Source organism: Lissotriton helveticus, chromosome 1_1 (assembly GCF_964261635.1).
Source record: "Lissotriton helveticus chromosome 1_1, aLisHel1.1, whole genome shotgun sequence".
NCBI lineage: Eukaryota > Metazoa > Chordata > Amphibia > Caudata > Salamandridae > Lissotriton > Lissotriton helveticus.
Genome location: NC_136057.1, coordinates 525,401,224 through 525,425,158, shown reverse-complemented (window position 1 = coordinate 525,425,158; position 23,935 = coordinate 525,401,224). Strand labels below are relative to the sequence as shown.

At 45.3% G+C, this 23,935-nt stretch overlaps 1 protein-coding gene across 1 annotated transcript in view; it reads left to right on the top strand.

The window, feature by feature from the left end:
• The window catches only part of ANO2 (anoctamin 2), a 1,767,324-nt gene that overhangs the window by 207,588 nt on the left and 1,535,801 nt on the right, over positions 1-23,935 (top strand). The window contains exon 2 of the mRNA XM_078673987.1: positions 10,727-10,908. Within this exon, the coding sequence (XP_078530113.1) occupies positions 10,727-10,908 (182 nt within the window). The remainder of the gene's footprint in view (positions 1-10,726; positions 10,909-23,935) is intronic.

The following is a 23,935-nucleotide window of genomic DNA, read 5'->3' as shown; positions in this document are numbered from 1 at the left end:
GAAATAAAAACATAATCTATGGTAGCGGCACTGCCCCTACCTCTGAATGTTGGCTCAGGAGGGTTATTATGCATAGATGTTGCAGCAATTTCTATCACATTAAATTGTGGTTTCGTAGATGATCCATTAGTTCCTTGCTCCTGTTACAGATATGCCCTCTACTGATGAGGTTATTTTTGACTCTAAGCCAGCAACATTCCAACTTGGTATGTTTAGGTTTGAATCAGTGGTAGCCTTAGTTGAGGCAACATGATCACGTGGCTTGGATAAATACACTGGAGCATTGGGTATGAGGACGACCTTGTAGGTTTCCAATGGTGGCAACAGTCAATCCTGAGTGTCCAAATCACACAATGCTTAAAACCTATTGTGTACAATTGAAAAGGGGGTTCTTTTGATGGGGTCACAGAAATCGGTTTGTAAAAATATCCCAATGGCAATGACTAAATGTGCGTGAGGTTGGTGGCAGTATCCTCATGTGCCTTCAATACTGATAGACCGTCAACGATCTGCGAAAGTTGATCGCTAAGCAGTCCTCCTCTATATTCTTAAGTGGGGCACCCACCTATCCAACTCTTTGTACCTGTTGGAAAACGAGGCAGTATCTGTGAGGCCTGCACAAATAACATGACTACATCTGTCCTTCACTGGGAACCAAACACCCAATTGTAGAGCCTGAGTCTCAGAGGGTAGTGTTGCAGAGCAGTCTGAGGCTTACTCAAGGGAGGTGGTGTGGGCTAGTAATCGCCATTACAGGTGTGCAACAATAACACTCAATAATTGATTGTCTTGTCTGTACTTTACTTTATAAAACTAAGAGTACATTTATTACACACACACACTACTCAATACATATACAAATTACAAATATACATAAGCTGTTGGAATTACTTTGTGACATTGCATAACATCTCCATCCCTCCCGAAGGGTTGGTGGGGTCAAGAAACACCACTCCCATGTATGCACATCATCTTGCCCCCAAATGCAGTTAGTTGACCATAACCTGGAGCAAGGGTACTGCTCACTGGCATCATCCCAGTGGCTACTCACCCCATTCCCTCAACAAGCATTTAAAATAGACACACCTGCCCTGGTGACCCACAACACTGGCTGAGCATTTCCTACCAACTATGTAGTATACACCTCTACATCTTAAGGGCTAACAGTCTGGGTTCTTCACCTAGGCGCAGGAGCAAGAATACATGTTTAAGCATCACTTTAGAAAGACGTACTCATCACATTTGTGGATCATTAGAATGTGTTGCAATTACAGCCCCTAAAGGCATCACAGATGAAATTACAGGATTAAGCATATACAGCCAGACACCCTAGCAGGAATGTCTGGCAACATAACCTCACTTTGCTTATGGCATCACCTTACCCAGGTCCTACACATTACACATGTGACCTTCAGTCCCTCTGAAAGAAATAACAGTAGTAAATGCACTATGGATTCAATTACACCTCTACACCTCCAGTGGATGTCCTTCTACAGACATCCCCAGCTCAGTCCTTCATCCCTTGGTGTACTTCTCCATACACCCCCAGTTGTAGAACAAAAGTTCCAGCCCAGGAGGTGTTAAAATGCTGGTTGAGCCCTGGAAGGTTTATTCATTTCAAGTCCCCATGAGACTTAGGGGGGATCACCATTTTCGTGCTGGAGGAGGCTGCATTGCTCCTGCAGCTCCCCCTACACCTTGGCACACTGACAGCGGTGGCCCCATCTTCCTGGGGTCACTACACCCCAAAATAGCCAGGTTTCTTTGCCGGGTCTGTAAGCCTGGCAAAGCATTATGGGGCGCTTCTGCCCTCGCCGTGCATATCATATCATATCAGTGGCTCTCCCGCTGCTCCGGGGAGAGCCGTGCTGGACCCGGCGGCCTCCAGTCGTGAGTCCCGGCTTCGGTGGGGGGCCCGGTCCCACTTGGACCACCAAGGTGAGTCAATCTTTGGCTCGGAGAGCCCACCCCTGGCTGCTCTTCTGGGGTGGTGGGGGCCTGGTCCCACCCGGGCTACTGCCACTCCTCTTCTGTTCTCAGGATCCCTGTCCCACCCGGGATCCCCACATGCCTCTACATGGGAGGGTAGCCTGGGGAGCCCACCCTGGCAGCTCCCTGCCTGGCCAGCACCCTCGCTTTCTGGTCTGCCTGCTCCGGGTGACAGACACGAAGGCTCACACTGGCCCGATCAGTCCTCGGGGTAGTGCGGCTGCACTCCCCCGGCCTCCTCCTTTCTCCACTGGGCCTGGAGATGGGGTCCCATACCCCTGGACATCTTCGAGTGGGGGCGTGACGCCGCTCCCCTCCCTCCGGAGTCTTTGGGGGTCAGGGTGGGCACCTGGCGCCCTGCTCGACCATCTTCACGGGGAGCACAACAGCGCTCCCTGACTTGTCTTCTCGTTCTTCAAGGCCCGGGGATGGGGTCCCGGGCCCCTTTGGCCTATTTTCACAGGGTGCTCACCGGTGCACCCCGACTTTGGCGGGCCTGGAGTTGGGATCCTGGGCCCCTCCCCCTCAACATCCTCAAGGGGAGCGTGACGGTGCTCCCCGACGTCATTTATGGCAGGGCCAGGGTTGGCTCCTGGCACCCCGCGGGGGCACCTTCATAGGGTACGCGATGGTGCACCCCAACTTCACTTCAGGGCCCGGTGTTGGGATCCCGGGCCCCCAGAGACCTCTCCCTGGGGGCGCGATGGCACCCCCTCCTTTTACTTCTTGCTGGGGGCAGCCCCTGGGATCTGACCCACTCCAGGGGCACATCATGGACCGGCGGTGGAGCCCCACGCGCATTTCTGTCTCTTATGTAATGTCTATTGATTATTGTGTATGATTATGTTATATGCAGTGTTCTTGATTGACATGTTGTTTGTTTGTATTGCTTTAGCTTCTGCTTTTTCTTCTTCTGTTCTTTTTTGAATTGTTAATTGTTATTCATTTATAGTAAGAAGTGTGGGGCTTCGAGTATGTGGAGTTATTTATTGTGTGTATTTATTTTATCAGAAAAAAATTTAATAATTTAAATAATTTAAATGATCTTTTTGACAATAAATTTTGATAATTAATTGGTCTTTGGGATTTTTATGATTTTGGATGAATTACCAAGTTTAACGAGTTATATTAGGGAGACGTTTTTCATGTTGTTATTTATGGTGGCAATCCTCAGGGAGATTTCTACTCAGGGTATCAGGCACAATACTACTCAAGCAGCCTAGGTTTGGGTTCACACCGACTGAGCTGATGACAGGCCCAGAAAAAGGAACAGGGGGCATGTTCGGAATAGTACCTGCCCTGTTTAATGCACCGTTAGTAATAGGGGGATATTCTGATGCAACACTAGGCTTCGGTAAAAAGCACTCCCTGACTTTACCACATGTTCTACATGAGTTTCCGATTAGGGGACTAATAGGCAGGGATGGAGTAGGGATCGATGGGTTAATACTGGGTGGAACATCGGGTAACAGAGTTAATCCCTCCCCCGTAATAACAACAGTCTGAGTTGTCTCTTGTTGTTGGCTCAGCCTATTCATAAGGTTATCCAGGTGATCTAGGCACTTCCGTAGGCAGGTAAGGTTCATGTCTATCAGGTCTTTGATCCGTGCCGAGACAGTGTCTAGAACGGTATTGATGAAGGTAATCCTAGGGCCACTATTGGTCGAGTACTAATAGAACAACTTAACTTCCCGTTTGATGCAACCTCTAGAATGCTAGCATCCAATGGGGGATGTATCAACGAGGTCAAACAGGTAAGAGATGAACTGGAACGGATGGGTTGTGTCCTTTTTGAGCAGGTGGGCTTCCCAAGCCTTTTGCGCTTAGCCACTAGGACTACAGTTGGCGTTGGAGTGCCCATATTTAACCGCTGCTCGGCGGTATCAAATCCCTTAGGGCTCCCACCAGGAAGAACTGTGTTATTGAGACCAGATCCCAGGTGCAAAGGAGTACAGAGTACGATGGTGGACACTTGCTAGTAGCAAGTGCAGGAATAGAGTCAGCTGGAGCCCCTCCAGCTAGAGGACCGTTCATTGGAGCCACGCTTCCCCGGGACATACATCGCTCAGTTAATTCGATTTCGCTTGACACAATGCTACAGTTGAGCATGGGCAGAGCAGAAGACAGGATGCTGCTCCTGGTTGGGCTGCTCTTGAGAACATGACTACTTGTTGTACTTTTAACTATCTTCAAAAAAGCTTACTGAATGTTATCCTTCCTCACTACAAACCCTTTCTAATATGCTGTCAATGCTAGTAGTGGTGAGGTGCGCAGGCAATGTCTCAGTGCGTTTCTCCATGGTAAATGTTTGGGGCCCGCTCTTAGGTAATATGTATGGGCACTCACCTCAGGCCTCTTAAATGATGTTGTTGAAAAGAGGGAAGCCCAGCCCTGCCTCTTCCTGCCACTGACGGGTGCAGACGAGCCCGCCCTTGGCCCGTGTGTGGCCCAGCGTGCCCGCGCGTATCCCGCGCCACGGGATCCCTGAACAGCTTTAAGGCACCACCTGGTGCATGGGATGAGTGCGCGGCTCCTGCCACATGGTTGATTGGGGAATGGAGTCCCCATGACGAGCAGGGCAGGCAGGCAGGCAAATGCACTGATGGGTTCCCGCGCCACGGGAGCACTGAGCAGGTTTAGAGTGCCTGCTGGCGTGTCGGGATGCGTGCGCGGCTCCTGCCGCGTGGTTGAGTCAGGAATGGAGCCCCCATGCAGGGCAACATGCAGGCAAATGCGGTGATGGTCTCCCTTCGAGTGCCTGTAGCTTGTTGAAAGTCTAATATATACAAGGGGACGCGTCATCAGACAGTGGTAAGAGCTGACAAGATTACAATGAGAAAGAAAACGGGCAGGGCAGATGCACAGCTGGTTCTGATAGTCTTAGTGAATTTCTCAAAATTGTAGGTGCTACATAGGTTACGTCGAGGGTCCTGCGACGTCTGTGACAATGAGATTCAAATATGGGACCAGTGGGACACTGGTTCCATCCCTATGTGCACACCATCATTCCTCACATAAAACTGAGGATTCGTTGTTTGTTGTGTTTATCCAAGTGTTTGGTATTGTTTATTCAATCAATATTTTGCAAAAACATATTCCACATTAAGCATTCGATAATCAGTCTGTTTTTTTCAACATTTTCAATGTGTGACAAAGTCCTTCAATCAAATCCAGGACCGGCGTTCTTGAAACGAGTGAGATCGGACTGACACCATGACGAACCTTCAGATCTCTGAACTATAGGAACAACTTGTTAATCCGGCAAACGTGACATTGTCAGTTCCCTGATGAAGGGCACAACTACCGGCCCGAAATGCATTGGATTTGATTGAAGGACTTTGTCGCGATAGACAGATACAATTTCTTTCAAAGGAAGCAAAGGAGTGGAGAGACGGTGGACGAGTATGTGGTAGCCTTACAAAGGTTGGCCCTCACATGCAAATTCGACAGACTACATGACCACCTAATTAGAGACCATATTATCATGCACACTACCAGCTCCCATGTCCAAGAGAAACTATGAGTAAATGGAGATGCGCCCCTCAAAGAGATATGGGCGATGGTCAAGAAGGCGGAATTGTCAAAGCGTTGTGCGCAAGCAGCCAAGAAGGAAGCAGGTGGGACACAAACAGTATGCAAGATAACGACGCCGTCGAGAGGTGACCGACCAAGGCAGCGAGAACAGCAAAGGAACCAAGACGGAAGAAGACCCAACAACAACTACAACACCCAGATGGACAATAGGACGAATAAAGGTGGTAGGCCGAGCTGCTACAGGTGTGGCAGTACTGCACATCTGGGCAATGACAAAGCGTGCCCTGCGTTCAGAGCAAAATGTTCATATTGCAGCGTGTTCGGGCACTATGGGAAGGTGTTCCTGCAGAAAACCCTAAGGAGCGATGGTCAGATATGTAGACCAGGAACAAAGAGAAGATGCAGACGACCAAGAGGACGCGGAAGACCAGGAAGAGTTCCTATATATTGATGTCCAGGTGTTGGAAATGGAAGGAGAAGGAACGGACAAACCCAGACTGAATATGCACATCGGCGGGATACCCCTGGAAATGATAGCGGACAGCGGAGCTCCCATCTCCATCATCCAACGACAAGTATGGGAAGAAAAGTTCGCACCCAAGATAGAGGAGAAACTGCACCCCATGGATCTGAGGCCGGTCACATATACGGGACAAAGACTTCCCATGTTGGGATTTTGCCCCCTCCTATTTGAGTTCCGTGGTCGCCACGCACATTGCAAATTGTACGTTGCCGAGAAAGGCCCCTCAGTATTGAGCTGGAAAGACCAAGGAGCATTGGGAATACAACTCAACCCGGGGGGCATTGAAAAATTCCTGCTAATGGACATGGAAAGGAAGGACGACGTGGAGTCGTGGCGGAGAGCGTACACCAAAGTGTTCAATGGACAAATTGGAGAACTGGCTAAGTACAAACACCTCATAAAGCTAAAAGAGGGAGCGAAACCCGTGGTGCACAAGGTGAGGAACATCCCGTTCCGCAGTAGGGAAGCAGTGCAGTCGGAGTTTGATAGGTTGGAGAAGGAGGGAGTGATAAGAGCCATAGAGAGTGCTGAATGGCTTTCACCTCTGGTGGTGGCCCAGAAGCCGAATGGTAAAGTACGGCTGTGTGTCGACCTGAGAGAACTGAACAAAAACATTGTGATCGTCAAATTTCCCCTGCCCCGAATAAATGAGATGCTAGCTAAGACCAAGGACATCAAGTGGTTCTCCACAGTGGACTTGTCGTCGGCGTACCATCAAGTAAGATTACATTCCTCAAGCAGCCATCTCACTTCTTTCATCACGCCTTTCGGCTGCTACGAATTTGTGAGGATGCCATTTGGGCTAGCTTCTGCGGCAGCAGTTTTTCAGAAGCTGATGCACAGGTTACTGAAGGACGTGGAGAACGTGCAGTTTTTCCAAGACGACATCCTGGTAATGGGGAGAACCAAACAGGACCACAACGAGAAACTCCACAAAGTGTTAAGGACGCTTCAGGACAAAGGTCTGACAGCGGAATGGACCAAGTGCAGATTCGGAGTGCAATCACTCACGTACCTGGGCCATGAGGTGAGCGAAAACGGAATAATGCCAAAAAGGGCCAACATGAAAGCTATTGAAGACGCTCCCAGACCTAACAAGAAAGAGGATGTTCGGTCATTCCTGGGAATGGCCGAATACTACAGTAAATTCATTCCCCATTTTGCCACGAAAACGCATCTCCTACGCCAACTCTTGAAGGAAAAGAACAAATTCCTATGGAGCCAGGAGGAACAGACGGAGTTTGATGCCCTTAAACAGGAGATGAGTACCGCCATCCCCCTGAAAGGATTCGATCCAGGAGCGGAATCCATCCTCACTATAGATGCCAGTGACCGGGGCCTAGGGGCGGTCCTCATGCAGAAATCAGACAACGGAAACATCTCGACAGTTAGCTTTGCCTCCAGGTCGCTGGCGTCCAACGAGGAGAAGTTTAGTGTCATAGAGAAGGAGATGCTGGCAGTGGTGTGGGCGATGGAGAGATTTAGACAGTACTTGTGGGGAGCGAAATTCCTAGTCAGGACGGACCACAAACCCTTGGTCCGAGTACTGACGTCAAGCGGTCATGCTCACGCGACCCCTAGGATTGCCAAAATGACTCTTAGACTGTTGGACTTCGTGTACGAAGTGGAACACATTCCAGGGCCGCAGAACAAAGTGGCGGACTTCCTGAGCAGAGCAGCGGCAATGGAAGAAGCGGAGAGCAGTGAGAAAAAAAGGTGGGAAGGATATGTGGTGGCCACCATCCAGGATACGGAGGAAGTGATCAGTGCCCAGGAGTGGGAAGAAGCATACAGAGAAGACGGTGACCTGGAGGCCATCAAAGGATACGTGGTCCACGGGTGGCCAGAAAAGAGACACCTCAAGGAGGACCTGAGAAAGTACTGGGAAGTAAGGGATGAACTATCTTTGGCGGAGAACCCCACGTTTCTGCTCAGAGGCGACAAGGTGATTCCTCCACAAGGCATAATGGATCATCTGATGACTCTACTTCACGAAGGGCACCAGGGCATCACCAAGACCAAAGCTCTCGCCAGGCAGGCGTACTGGTGGCCTGCCATTGACGCGCAGATAGAACGACATGTGCGGCAATGTGAGTCATGTGCCAAGGCGGACAAATCACAGAGCATGTTACGACCGCCCTTGGGAAAATTCCCAGTACCGGATGGACCTTGGGAAATGGTTTCAGTGGACATCATGGGCCCCATCCTCAACAAAGAAGGAACACAGAAGTATGCTGTAGTTCTCATTGACAAATATTCCAAGTGGCCAGAGGTGGAGATGATGGAGAATGTGGACACTGATGCAGTGGTGCGTTTCTTACGTACCACGTTCGTCCGAGAAGGCATCCCGAAAATCATCGTGTGTGATAATGGGCCGCAATTCACCTCGGCGAAGTGGATAGCCTTCACGACCAGGAATGGCATAGAAGTAAGACATACGCCCATCTACCATCCAGCCGGAAACGGTCAGGTGGAACGTTTCAATCGGGTGATCATGGGCACCATTCAAGCGGCCATCAACAATGGAATGGACTGGGAAAAGGAATTGGAGAAGATGATCTGGGCCTATCGGATCACCCCGGGAAACACCAGATACAGCCCATTTAAGGTGTTGAGAGGAAGAGAAGCATTCACGAAGGACAACATGGCATGGAGGAAATTAGTGGTGCAAAGCAAATGGTCACCGGCGGTAGTCAGAAGAAATCTAGAGAAAGCTCAAGAAGTATACACGATGCACTTTAACAAGAGACGCAACGTTCAAGGTGTAGAGCTGGAGAAGGGAGACTGGGTGAGAGTGAAACTGGCCATCCTCAAGAAGAAAGGAGAAAGCAAGTTTTCACCACCCTTGCAAGTGCTGGAGCCTTATTCTCGGTCTGCCCTACTCAGTGATGGAAAGGTGTGGTCGCAGGATAGAATGGCCAAATGCAGCAAGATCTTGAAGTGGGGAGATGAGACTGAAGAAGGAGCAAGGCAAGTAGGAGATGAAAGCGAAGGAGAACGTAGTGGAAGGTGTATCGAGGACGTAGAAGAAGGAGTGCAGCAAGTGGAAGACGGCGAAGGAGAAAGCGGAACGAGTGAAGGTACAAGGAGCGGGTGCAAGGTAGATAGCAGTGAGGAAGTGATGGACGGAGAAAGAGAAGGAGCAGGGAGAAGGTCAGACAGAAGGGAACCAGAAGAAGAAGGAAGTACTGAAGTGGTGAGAACCAGAGTAGGAAGGACTGTAAAGGTACCTGAGAAGTTCAAGGACTATGACTGGAAGTAAGGACTTTATTGTACAAAAGTTGATTATTGCATAAAGGGGGGAGATATGTAGTAGCGGTCTAGTGTTCCGTCCCCGGAACAGGAAGCGAGGGGACGGGAAGCGGAAGGCGGCCATCTTGTGATCGGCGCCGACCGCAATAGTAGCGGTCACAGCTCCCGGCGCTCCGGGGAAAATAAAGAAGTTAAATTAATACTTCGAGCGTCTGTGAGGTAATTTACATATTACACGAATATGCATAGAGTTCTTTTGTAAGACTGCCCCTGTGACACGTTGAAGGTTTCCACACAAACACTGAATCATAAGGGTCTCCTTAGGTCAAATACCTAGCTGTCACGTAACCTCTTTTGTGTAATAAATTCAGACACTCACATGCCTTGCAAATCTGAGGTTCTAGGTAGCATGCTACGTCCAACCTTGTGAACATTCATTTGAATGTCGTGCTCCGTCCATTGGCACGCCTGCATTACACGAATAGAGTCTTACCACGGGCATGTTGGATCCGTTTATATGAAACTTGGACTGCTAAACCTGATGCATTATTCACAAGGTTGGACCTACCTGTGTTGTATTGTATTGGTTGTATGCAGAGCAGAATACAGTCACAATTACCTTCTTGCACAGGTGACCTTGCAAGCCCTAAATAAGTGGAAAAGAAGAAAGAAACAATAATGGTTGCCTGTTTGAGTCGCTTAAGCCTCGTCCAATGAAATACACTCCCAAGTAGGCGGGGTCAGTAGACATACTGGAGTTAGCATAACCACCCACACCACATCACGTAGGGGAGCCATTACATTCTAACTAGTGGCCATAAATATGCTACTTTGGTAATTATTAAGGTGTGCTTGCTCAGAAATTACATGAAGTTTAAGTTTTCAAATTGTTTGATTGTACACAACGTTTGCATTCGGTATCTCTGACCACTCTCCTGGAAGCCTCCACTGTTGCAAAGGGAAAAATGTAGAATTTTTGTTGCATATGTAAGACCTTTCTCACCAATGTGCATGGACTTAAACGTGTTTCATGCTTTGTGAGTTAGAAATGAACTACCGAGCCTAAGTTCCATCTTTTCCAGGTGTAAGCAGGATTTATGGAGAGAAAAACACTAGTGAATTGCCCATAAAGGTCCATGAAAGACATTGACTTTGATAGAGAATGGATTTTTGTTGTTGCAAAGTAAAATAGTTTATTATCATGTCTCCTGTTTCTGAGAAAATGTGACAATGTTAACGTGAAATACAGTGCAAAGGGAAATCAAGAAAACAAAGGCCTGTAGCAAGTCTCGCTTTATGAAACAAATAAGATTTTTATGCATTTCTGACTTATTAATAATTTTGTAATTGTTTTTATACCTTTTATATTTTGACCTGGTATGTAAATAACAATGGGCTTATATTCCATGTTTTGGTGTTTCCTTCTAGATATTCCATTAACCTCCCCACGTGCCTCCTTTGGACTGCAGTCGGGAGTAGACGCAAAAGGACCTTCCTCTGCCCCCCAACAGAAGTACTTGACTGTCACACAGTACCTGCCTGCTGCACACTTAGGGACAGTCAATGGGGCCTTCGAATCCTCCGGATGTCTTGATGGGCATAATAATTCGGTGAGTAAGAGACAGGCGTTCTTTTCTTTAGTTTAGTGTATTATTTGAGTTCGTATATAAGAAATACAAAGAAAATACTTAATAAAATGTATTTTTTCATATAGTCTTCACAGGGTAAATTTGCGTTTCTAAGTAACACAGATTACATATCTTACTATTATCCACTTTTAAAGGTAGTTGAATATTTGACCTCAGACAGATAGATGCCTCAATGGGCTATATTGTTGAACTCATGACCTGTAAATTAGCATATCGCTAGCAGTGTTCAACTCAATTCACCATCCAGAAATGAACTCTTACTGTACATTACTGCAACTTCCTCTACAGTTTCCATAAAAGGAATAGAGGCACTGGTTTCTCTTGTTTTTGAGACCGAATTTTCTCAATGCCTACCTGATGATCATCTGGAAATGAGTTAGATGGTCTCAATTCAGTTATTTTTTTTAATGCATTATGAGTTAAATAAACTGAACAATATCAATATACATCAGCATCCTTCCAGTAGCTACCGCACAACTTCACATAGTTTATACAGTTACAGCAATATTCGATTTCTCTGTGGGACCTTACCATCATACGCTATGTGAAAGATTTTGTGAAAAAAGGAGTAGAGTCCCACCATACAATTCACAATTTATAAGAGGGTGATGAAGAAGGAGCATTTGTATTGCGTTTCATTCTATGTGTCTAACCAATATGCTTGTCATAGGGCCCAGATGTCTTTCGGGCACGCGATAGGTGGAAAACATGAGGCATCACTGGAAGATATACAATTCTTCATTCATCCTTTTACAGAAGGAAGAGGTCTCCTACCCCATCTTATATCAATTCTTCTCTTCGCGAGAAAGACAAATCACTATGAATTTCTGAGAGATTTTGGGCAACATCTTTAAGATAACCCAGTAGTGCCACAAGCTGAGATAGGGTCAGTTGAGTCATGGGACAAAGTGTCAGATATATTTTCTCATACTATGGCTGCCGGAGTACATGTCCATGCTAGGTGAAGTACTCTGCTACAACTATGACATGTTGGAGCAACAGCTGGTCCAATTGCGTTCATACCTGCTGGGCAGTAACATACCATAATGTGTATTTGTAAAGCGCAGCGTCTTGGTGCTGAATAACAGTTGTTTGTTTGTTATCCAACTCAATGGTACTCATTTTATCGACCTCCGATGGATGAAAGGCTGAGTGGACCTGCCGGGATTTAAACCTGTGACCATGAGGTCGAATACAAGCCCCTGCAATGGACGCATTAGTCCATTGAGCCACCAGAGCCGGCTATATCTTGTGTAGAGACAATATCTCCACAAATCAGCTAATATTGTTATACCTCTGCATCGTTTCCATTTCTTTCTAGCATGTGGTTTCAGGGTTAATGATATGTCAGTTGTCGCATTGTATAGCTTTGTTTAAAGGGCTTGTGGGGACATAGCAGAATATATTACTGTAAAGGCAGGTAGAGTAGGTGGCATGGCTGGAAAGCTCAGAAATCGTTCCTTCTATATGTATTTGAGCCGGTAACAAAGGAAAATATGAATTGGTGTATTCCCGACATTCTTCTCAGAACTTTCTAAATGATGAATTGTCCATCAACAAAAAGGTCGCCCAATGTGTAAAAGCCCAACTTATCAGTTAACCTTGAGCCTTGACTTCATATGAAAGTGAAAGACGGGGGTTATTGGTCACAGAGAGCAGAGGTGAGAAAAACATTTGCAAACCTGCCAAGGTTGCCAACTTCTACCAGACATATACTGTAAAAGTAACTACATCAGAGTGCAGATGTGGACATGCCATCCTTATTGACAGCAGCATTATTCAACGAGGTACCTTTGGCCATCTCAACCTGGATTCCATATGCTGGGAGTTTGATGTAAGGGCATATCCAATGGAACATATACTAGACTTGAGTAACACAATTTAATTGGGACCACAATATCAAAATCAGTCCACAAAACTTTTGAAATGTTCACAAACCGCTCAACTTGTTTGTACCATTTCACAAGCTTCTCTCTTAATTTGGGGAATTCATTTGTAAATGATGCAAGGTCACTCTTACTGCAAGGTACATATATGTAACCTCCACTAGATACCTTCCATAAAGGAAGCTTGTAGCTCTCTGTCTCCTCACCTCCAGGAGGAGGCGGCTCTCCCTTCATTCTCTTTGGAATTGTTATTTTTGACCATTTAACTTCCCACTTCACTTATTCACTCCAAATTCGGATGCTGTGGATTAATTCCCGAATTTGCATCCCTGGTATTCACATATGTTCTATGACCTAATCACTAAAAGCGAGTTGGTGGCTCTTCTGTAAACCATTTGTCTACTCCAAATCTACCTCTTATTTTGAAGGGGAATTCAGGTAATTTGTCATGGGCTTGTCTTGCGTTCTTAGTAACATCCTTACTCATGAACAAAAGTTTGCTCTGCTGATAAGTTTCAATTTGATCCAATACAAGACAACCCATTTTAATTTCACCCAATTCGAACTTCAATATTCCCACATCCACCAAGTTTACTTTCAAAGTGGACTGAAGAGTTCCTTGACTCACTTCTGTACTCCCACATTCAATGTAGTATTAAGAACTTTCAAAAGTCTTCTAGTTCCAGGACATTAAGACCAGGATGTGCCTCAGGGGCTTTAGATGCTATGTTTACTTTAGGTGTAGTACTATGCATATTTAAAGGTGTTTCCCAAGTAAGTGAACCCAAATCTGATAAACCCAGGATTGCCTTAAAAGTCCAAATCCAGGCTGATGCACGGATGGGTCAGCACTTGCACAACAAGGAGAACTTGCATTAATCTGACTTAATGGAACAAATTCTCCAACCCTTCGACACATAGGTGTAATTGCTTGTTGTTGAGAGAGGATAGTTGAGTTTTGAATTCTGTTTCCTTCTGAACCAGGTTTATATATAGAAACCACTGATCCAATAGTAACTGGAACTGTAAGTGCGTCTGGAACTGTACAAACAGTGGAGGTTGCAGAAACATGTGTCCTCGATTTTCCACCAATCAAATTTTGATTCACTCTGTTCCTTATTCACAGGAAAAATCCCTAACATATTAGGGCTCATGTTTGCTGGTTCAGTAGCCAATTCAATATTCCCAACTGCAGCCTCGCTCCCACCTCCCTCTGTTCAAATCTCATTATACGGAGATGGTTACTCGGACATTAATACGTCTAAAAGACTGTCACTAGTATCACTATCTCTGTTTTCTTATTTCTCTCCGGATTCTCTTGTTTTATCCTTCTTTCTCTTTTCAGTCCCTCTTTTCACTTCTCCACTTTGCAATAATAGATATTATCTCACTCCTTCTATCATGTCAGTTCTCCACCTTTTCTGCTCTGCATCCGACCTTACCTCTGCATAAGTATGTACTGCCTTTTTCAATCATTCCTGATATCTCTCTTTTTCTCTGGCATGAGTTGCATGTTCCCAAGCATTAAGCACTTGAAATTGTGTACATCTAGGTTGTGGGTTCATTTCATATAGAATTCTCCTCACATTTTCAATGATTATCAGAATAAATGTACCATAATGTAGAAACATCAGTGCACCTTCTTTCTCAATGATCTTATGCCATTGTTCTAAACAAATACATGTGTGTGTGACTTTACATTTATCGCCACATAATGACCTACAGTGGTAGGTGGGGCTTCTTCCCCCTTCTAAGAGGTTTCTGAACATATCCTCTAAACAGACTCATACAACTTTAAAACATTTGATTTTAATTGTTCCTTTCAACACAAAATCAATGTTTTACTCAAAGGTCTCATTCCAAATCATCAACAAATAACAGCAAGGCACCTCGTGACATGGACAGCCAATAATAGTGCAGCTTTACCCCAATAGACTTATCCCAGCGTTACACACTATGATGGCAATCTAACTCCTCGCAGCAGCTCAACCTCCTTTGCAATTATTCATGAAAACACTGTTTTCAGCAACACACTTGCAACTATATACAATGCAATAGCAACAAGTACCAATTATCTGCTTTAATAAAGAATCAACAGAAATCATTCCTGCATAAGTAACACAAACATGCATTCAAATGAAACCTTGTCCTGCGGGGAACCACTCTGATCAGTGCAGCTTTCTTCTGCGCAAAAGGTCCATCACACTAATCATATCTCTCTTTCCCACTAAAAGGTAAACGTCCTTATCTCAATAAAGCTTTCAATGACGTCTCATGACAAACCCCAAAAAACCTCAGCAGACAATTACAATAACGTGTCCTCCACATTTTTTATCGTCATCCTGGGATCTTAGGCCAAGTCAGATCCGATAACAACTTCTCCACAATAAGCGCTACACTCACACGATCATCTAAAACATTATCACTCCATAACACAAAATCTCCGCAAGACAACACACAATTGTCACAGACATAAGCCGTTTACACACAACTCCCTTGATACTCACTCCTCTGCTGTTACAGGTCATCCTTGAACCATGAGAACATCACCACCACTGATTCTCTAAGACAAAGTCCTTCCTCCTCAGACACTTCAGAGTCTTGCTCTCCCATAAAATCTAAGGTGCCCTCATCCACTCCAACTCTCTCCAAGGGGGATGACTGAGGGCTGAATCTGTCTTTGTGAGGGAGAGGAGCAGAAGCCTGAGTAGTAACAGGCTTTGGGATCATAGTGCTAAGAGGAAGATATGCTATTTATGTTAATGTTTGCGTGTGTGCAGAAGTGTACTTGTATGTGTGTGTCTATTTGTATACATGCCTAGCTATGATTTTAAGTGAATTTGGTTGAATGCATGGCAAGTGTATGAGTGCTGTGTGTAGTGAAAAAGTGGTGGTAAATCTTGGCAGTTTACGGCCATCGATGCTCGAATACCCATTATCCAACAGTGGTAAATGATAGCTCTGACATAATGTTGGTAATTCTTGGCAACTTGTAGTTAACCACGGCAAGTTGCTAGCCTCTGGTAAAATGTTGGTTGTGGCACAATAGTGCTAATTCTTAGCAATGTGTGGACATTCATGGCAGGATACCTAGTGCCGTAATTGGTTGGAATATGGCCCTCGCAAAATAGTAGTGTTTCTTGACAACTTATAGGGATCAATGCAATGCTTTTTATCCCTGGTAAAATGTTGACCCTGGAAAGATGATGGTAATTTTTGGCAGTAAGTGGGCACCCATGACATGTTGTCCACCCCTGGCACAATTCTGCCACTGAATAATGAAAGTAAATCTTGGCAAATTATGACTAAACATGGTAAGATGGTGCACATCTTATAATATTGTCCTGACTATAATGTATTTCATGGCTGTATAATGGTATATCTTGACATAGTGGGTTTATTCTTGAAAAACTGTGTAAACCTATGGTGTGAATATACACTGCTATTATGATGTCACCCGCATTATGGTGGTAGTTTATTAAATATTGAGTGAATTCTTGGCATGATCGTGCCAATCCTAGCATAATGCCAATCTTGACTTAATGGTGGTAATTGCAGGTAATTTGTTGGACTGTCATGGAATGATGGTGCCAATGCACGAATGTAAACAGTTTTGAATAAATGAAAACAATTTAAATTAATAATGGTAATGAGAGGTCAATCCTGGAGAGGTAGCTAATTAATTACAAAATTGTCTCTTTGGTTCTGTGTTGAAGTGAGGTGTGGGGGGTCTGTCATATCGAGAGAATCCAAGTGGTCAAAAATCAATTTCTCCTGTGATTACTGCAGGTTTACCAATGCACCCCAGTGTTTTCTGTGGTGGCGGAGCTTGGAATACACCACTTAACTGATTTAGTTGCCCTTAGCCCCCTGCTGTGTTGAATTACGATTTGGACTAGTAAGGATTTAAAACTTAACTTCTTGATTCTTTCAGATTGTTTGTAGCTCAACCTTGGGGCTAGAATCCCCTGGATTGTCTACGTAAAGACAGCAGTTGCTTCCCTGGGTAGAGTGGACATCTTTTCTGATCCCTATTTCTTGTCCTTTCATGAACTGAAAAGTATCAAGTATTTGCTCCTTGGGCAAACTTTGTTTACCTGCATATGCTTCCTAATTAACTTGTTTTATATGTCATATCTTGTTTTTTAAGAGCTACATTAATTTCTAGACGGTTGAGATGTGATGATTTTAGGATTATTATGAATGTATTGATTTTATGTTGATTTTTACTGCAAACTAGGATCTTAAATAGTGTCTTGTTGCATGCTTGTTAACATTTTATTTAGAGTGATTTTTGAATACATTTATTGTACTCTTTTATGGTTGTTGCTGTAGACCAAATTAAGATTTTATGTTTATTATTTTATTTATTTATTTATTTATAAAGTTTTATACAGCGCGAACATGAAACGTAAGGGTATCACGGCACTTTACAGGTGATCAAAGTAAGAGATAAGTAGTGGACAATAGACCATTCTCATATATGAGCAAAGTACAATCAGGGAAAATTAATAAGCTGAGGAACCTCTGGTTCGAATCCATGAAAGACTGACCATTGGTTTATCTTTGGACAAGAACTAGGTCTGAGGCTATGAACCCAGTCTAGCATCTTCGAGGGTTAATATACCTGTTTTAAAGGTCATTGTGCTTTGCCAAGGTCTCAGAGTCGAATGTTATCGTCTGTAAATCAAAAGCCCACACAATACTGTACTCAAAGGGCAGTTGGCAATGGGATTTGTTAGTTGTAATTTAAAGAATGAAAATATTTTGCCTGTTCATAGATGAAAGGAATCTGAGGTGTCTACTTGACATTGTGGAATAAGCGTCATACGTCTCAAATAAACAAGCTGTTGCCTTATGTTAGCTGGCTCCAAGACTGGCAAGACAAAGAAACTAAATATTTCATGAAACCCTCTGGTGCTCAACAAGTAAAACATGTTGCCAATACAAATAAAAGATTATGTTGTACAATGCACATTTGAACTCCATTTTATTACCAAACTCTGTGGGTTGGGAACCGACAAACATATCTGGGGTACCTCAAGCTTTCTTGCTATACTTATTTGTAGCAATATGAGGCTGGTGTGAGTGCCAGATCTGCATTTGTAGCAAATGTAACAACAACAAGGGGATGGATGGAATGCTTAAATTAATCTCAGCCACTGCCAATCGCTTAGGCCACTTTTCAGTCCTTCTTTCCTCTCACCAGGGCACCTCAGTTGGACCCAGCCATATGCAAATCATTCTTGAACCTGCTCCAATAGGAACCGCCCAGCCCGAAATGCCATTCCAGGTCTTCCCTGAAATGGAACACAAGTAACCCAGGACCAGTTTTGCCCTGATTAGGGCTCTTCAGTCAAGTGTAGCTTGGTTACAGTGGACCCACGTTTCGGCATACAGTACCTGACTGATAAGCCCTAATATGGTTGAAAGTGGTCTTTGGTTGCTTGTGTATCGGTTCAGGGAAGACCAGGCTTGCAGCTTAGGCTGTTCTGTTCCCAATGGAACAGGGCCAATACTGACTTGCATATGGAAGGGTGTAACCTGAGGTGGGTGAAAAATTATGGACTGGAATGCAGCCGGAGTGATTGCCAGTGGATACATTTAATTCAAGCAATCCATCCATCACCTTTTTGTTGTTGCAAGTCTGTATTTGTAGGCAATTAAATAGGCTGGGGAAGGGAGGCCTTTATTCCTCAGGCCCTGCACTTCTTAATGCTCCATATTCATGCTTCAACATGAATCCATAATTTTTAAAGCATAGGTGCCATATTTAGTAATGATGAGGCAGCTAACAATGCTAATTCTACTAGCTAACACCAGATGCTGGATTTGCTGTGCTTTGTGTTTCCCTATAGGATTTCTTTTTAAACTTTGAAATAGGTACTTGTCCTATGATGGTCCTTGCTTGAGTTTGTTGACCGAGCCCTGCAAAAGCTTCTCACATTTCTGGTCATTTAGTTATTTAGTTCCCAGTATAACACTGCTCTGCTGATACGATCTCGTCTGATGCATTGTTGAGTGAGCCAAGGCAAGCTATCCTAGCTTAGGCCAGATGTCTCAGGCTGCAGCCTGGCTCTGTGGCCCAGTTGAGGGATGAATGTTAGAAAGTGGATTGATAGTTAGGCTGGAATGAAGTCCACCACAAACAATAATATCACTATAGCTGTTTGGTCTAGTGATGATTTTAGTAATTTAAACCTGAGCTCAACCTCTGGTAGCTATAGCACAAAGCAGACAGACATCACCGAAGAACATGTCTAAAGCATTTAGAAGTACTAAACCAGTTCAAGATTCAAAAACACAACAAAATAAAAATCCCAATACAATACCCCAAAAAAGAGAAAAACATACATAGACAACATGACACCAAAACAACACATATCAATTGAGGTGAACCAGAGATATGAATTTTTTAATTTTAGAAATAGTGCTAAAAAGCATTTAGAGCCAACCGGGTTCAGCTGGATGCGCTTGAACGGAACCTAGGCGAGATTTAAGGCCAACGGTGATGGAGCAGATACAGAACCCAGGATTTAACCAGGTTGGAAGCTTTACCTTCCGACTTAATCTATGAAATGGAAGTCAAAATTCCTCATCAGGGCAATGCAGCAGGCTGTGGCTGAGATGGGTCCAGCCTCATGGAATTAATTGACCTCAGACAATGCCCAGGTGAAGTTGGTGACTTTTGGCTGGAAATCTCTGAGAAGGAGAAATTCAAAATGTGCGCAAACAGTAGGTCCCTCAATGACGGATACTTGGGTGAGGTCTCCTTTGAAAATCTCTATGTTCTGACTTAGTTACTTTTTTTAGAGCTCAGATTCCCCCAGCGTAACAAAGCTGCTAGCTGTAGCTGAACAGGGATCCACGAGGTCGGATACCTTCTCCACAACACCACGCTGAAACAGATTTGCTGCTGAGAAATTTACCTGAATCTTTGGCTTATTAGTAACACACCTTTGTCGAATTGACTTGGCAGGTTTGTCCCGGTACTCCAGAGGTCTTTGGTTCTGTTAGACCTGGCACCATTGGCGTGGGTCTCCCCTGCATTTTTTTGCCTTTGCCTCCTGTGTTTTTGCTGTTTGTTGGACTCTGTTTTGTTGGTCTAGATGCTTTGGGCACTATGCCAGTGCTGTTCTGTGCCAAAGTGCAAGTGCTCCCGTTGTAAATTAGTGTTATGGATTAGTGATTCCATGATTGGCATATTTGATTTACTAGTCAGACCCTAGTACAGTGCACTATGTGTGCCCAGGGCCTGTAAATTAAATGCTGCTAGTGGGCTGCAACGATTCATAAAGGAGGTGGTGCAGCACTGATTGTGCCACCCGCGGAGGCAGCCTGTAAAATGTAACTCTGGCCTGCCATTGCAGAGCCTGTGTGCAGTCTGGGATTGCCATGTCAACTTGGCAAGCACACACACTTGCCAGGCCCTACATTCCCTTTTCTACATATTAGTCACCCCTAAGGTGGGCCCAAGGTACCCCTGTGGGCAGAGTGCATTGTATGTGAAAGGTAGGACTTGCCCTGGTGTGTGTGGCATGACCTGATAGTGAATTCCTGCCAATTTCGTTTTTCAATATTGCAAGTCTACCTGTTTCCATAGGACAGAATGGGGAGTTTGTTTAGAACATCTTATAAACATAACTGACCCTGGGAACAAGGTAGAAAAATAAAGTTTAGTATGCCTGAACTCAGAATGTTAAAAGGCATTTTTTAGTGAGGGTGATTTTTAAATTCTGTGTTTGAAAATACCACTTTTAGAAAGTAGGTATTTTCTTGCCTAATCATCCAGTGGGCCTCTGCTAGGTTTGTGTATTGCATGTCTGGCTTTTGGATGACAGGGGCTGGAGAGGGGCAATGGCTCCAGAAGTCTGATGACTCAGGGCTGGGCTGAATGTACCTAGGTTGCATTTAGAGTAGGGGGAGGAGATTTCCTTTCACCTAAATGGGACTGGTGTGCCTTCAACAATGCTGTCTCCACCTCCTGCCGGGAAGCTGCACCAGTGAGGACAGAACTGGTTATGGCTGGGTAGAACAAAGGATTTTTGTGTCTAAAAAGAGGGGCCCAGACCCCAGACTTTTAGATCACTTCTGGGAATTCCAAGGAGAAGAGCCGTAGAAAATGCGGAGGAATACTGCCCCTGTGCTGTTTGCTGTCTGGGGTTGGCCTGCAGTGGCTACTTGCTGCCTAGGAAAGGAGAAAATGACTTGCTTTGTCCCCTGCTTAAAGAAAAAGATCTCCTAGGGCTTATCTCCTGTTCTAGAGGTCTCAGGAACAGCAAATACCTCACTGTGCCTGTGGGCACCGTCTCTGATCGTCACTGCAGAAAGAAAAATGGCAGCAACTCTGTCATCGAGTCCATCACAGGATTTCATGTCCTAAAAGTACTACCGAGAGCACCCCCTCACTTCGCAATGCAACCTTGGTCTCACCGACTCCATCAACGAGCCGCTGCTTACACCGCATCCTGTGGGCACCACACTCTGCAACACTTTGCTACGGGTGGGGGAGCTACTCCGTCGCTCCCCGACCCGAATGTCAACTGGCTCCGTCGCCGCACCGTGACCTACTAGTACCACAGCAAGCACAGTCTCACCCTTCAACACAAGTCTTGGTCTCACCGAGCCGCTGCCTGCACCGAATCATGAGGACATCGTCCGCCGTAACGCTCTGCTTCACAACGTGACTGCGCCGTTTGCCCCTACTGACTCGCACCGACATGTTGGTCGCAACAAGCATGGTACTATGACCAAGTCTGTCGACGCTTTCGCTGGCCCATATTGACGCGGTCCGCTGGAACTGTTAGAGTCTGTTGTATTCAGTATCACGGTAGGACCAGGAGGAGCTACTGAGTCGGAACAACTGTGTTTTATTGATTCTCCTGCAATTTAAAGGTTATTTTTACATGTCCTATTTTTCAAGAGTATTGTACGTTGAGTTTTTATCGTATTTGGTCTTGTTGGTTTAGATAAAGATGTACTAACTGGTGTGTTGTCCATTTGTAGTGATTTCACTGTATTACTGTATGTGTTCACAAATACTTTACACACTACTTCTGAGAAAAGCCTGTCTGCTCATGTCAAGCTACCAAGGGGGTAAGCAGGAGTTATTTTAGAAGTGTACCCCCTTACCCTGACTAGAAGCAAGGGCCCCTATTTGGACAAAGGTACCTACCTCTGCCAACTAGAGACCCCCATTTCTAACAGGAACCAAAACGTTTCTAAGTCCCAGTGTTACTGGATAGACCACACGAATACACTATAGTTGCTTGAACAAAGCATGTTTTATTAATTATCCAACAAGTGCAACTGAGTACTCCTTTAGATGAGTCTCTGGTACTCTGTCCATGTCTTTTACTCCTTTTGATTCCCTCGTTGTCTCTTTGGTCATCGTTTCATCGATCCTTCGTCATTCCACCTTTGTGCCAAGCCACCCTCGGGGAAAGAAGAAAGGACAGGCAATTAGTTCTCTGATCACTCCTACAAAGTACTGGTTTCTTCACCAATACCCCAAGGAAGTAGGGCCATGGGACGGACAGTAGTTCCCTCAGGTCTACTGGGTACCACTAAGAGAAAATGGAAGACAGGGTATAGCAAGAAAGTACTCTTTCCTCAGCCCCAGGTTCTCTTCACCTCATGGGCTATCCACTCAAACCAGGTAGAAATAAAGTGAAAGAATAGGTGGGAATAACCCTCACAAATCAAAATATAAAACATACTCTGCCCCTAAGACCCCAATAGTGTCCTTTATAGCCCAGTGAGGTACACATAGTGAGGAACCACCCGCCTATATAGTGACCGGTTGTTCGGGTCACATGCCTGAGGCTGTGGCTCGATAACAGAGCCATGGTTGCCTAGTCAGGTGGGCCTTCCGTTGGGATAGTCAGTACCGCTGCCACACTCCGTGTCTCCTCGTCTTGGGTCCAGTTCTCGCTTTTCACACTCACCTCTGCCCTCAGGTTTTACTACTCCAGCGTCGGTCTCGCTCCTACCTTTCGGCCGCTGGTTGACCCCCTCTCTGCACCTGGAGGCTCCATACGTTCTTCCTGGTCCGACCGTAGCCAAGGGTCCCGCCCTACTGAGGACATCGAGCACACCTTCACTGTACCCCCGGGGCACCCCTAGCCCTCCTTCAGGGGCGCTCTGTCACACCCAGCTTTCTTAAGATGTTAAGAGGAAAACACTTTTATTTATTTTATTTATTTATTTATAAAGCGCAGCTCTCATCCCAAGGGATATCACGGCGCTGGAAGCAAGAATACGAGGCATGGCTGCTGAGAAGGGGTGTGAGTCATTTAATGTTTAGGAAATAGGCGTTTTTGTTTTGTTTTTTTCGGAAAATCAGGTAGCTGGGGGTGAGCCGTAGGTCCAAGGGGAGCTCATTCTATTTCCTGGCTGCCAGATATGAGAAGGAGGGCCCTCCAGTCCTCACCTTCTTGATATGCTTTGTTCTGGCTAATGCTTGGTGTAAGGAGTGGAGGCTCCTTGTGGGGACATAAAATTAAATTTTCTCCTGAAGGATCTTTGGGCCGCTTAAATACAAGGCTCTGTGTGCATGACAGAGCAGTTTAAATACTGCTCTTTGACAAATAGGTAGCCAATGGAGGCTTTTCATGCACATTGATGCAGAGCTAAATTTGTTATGATTGCAGCATTTTGAAGTACCTGCAGCTGCACGAAAAGATGCTCATTCATGCCCACAAAGAGGGAATTTCCATAATCGAGCTGGCTTATGAGCAGGGCCTGTGTGACTGTTCTTCTGCAGTCCAGCGGAACCCAGGGGAAGAGTCTGGATAGCAGTTTCCGTGTTGCGAAACCTTTACCGCAAAGGGCCCGCACGTGGACCTTCATTGAGAGAGCATCATCGATAAGAATGCCCAGGTTTCTTACCCTTCGTTTAGGGACAGGGGCATCTCCGAGTGTTTGTGGCCACCATGTGGCATCCCAAATTAGTTTAGCCCCTCCAAAGAGCAAGATCTCCGATTTCCCTGCGTTTAGTTTCAGGCAGTGCTCGCGCATCAACTGTGCCATTTCCGAAAGGCAGTTGAGGAGTTTTATTTTCAAGTCTTCTGGTTTTTCCCCCCAGGGCTACCATCAGCAGT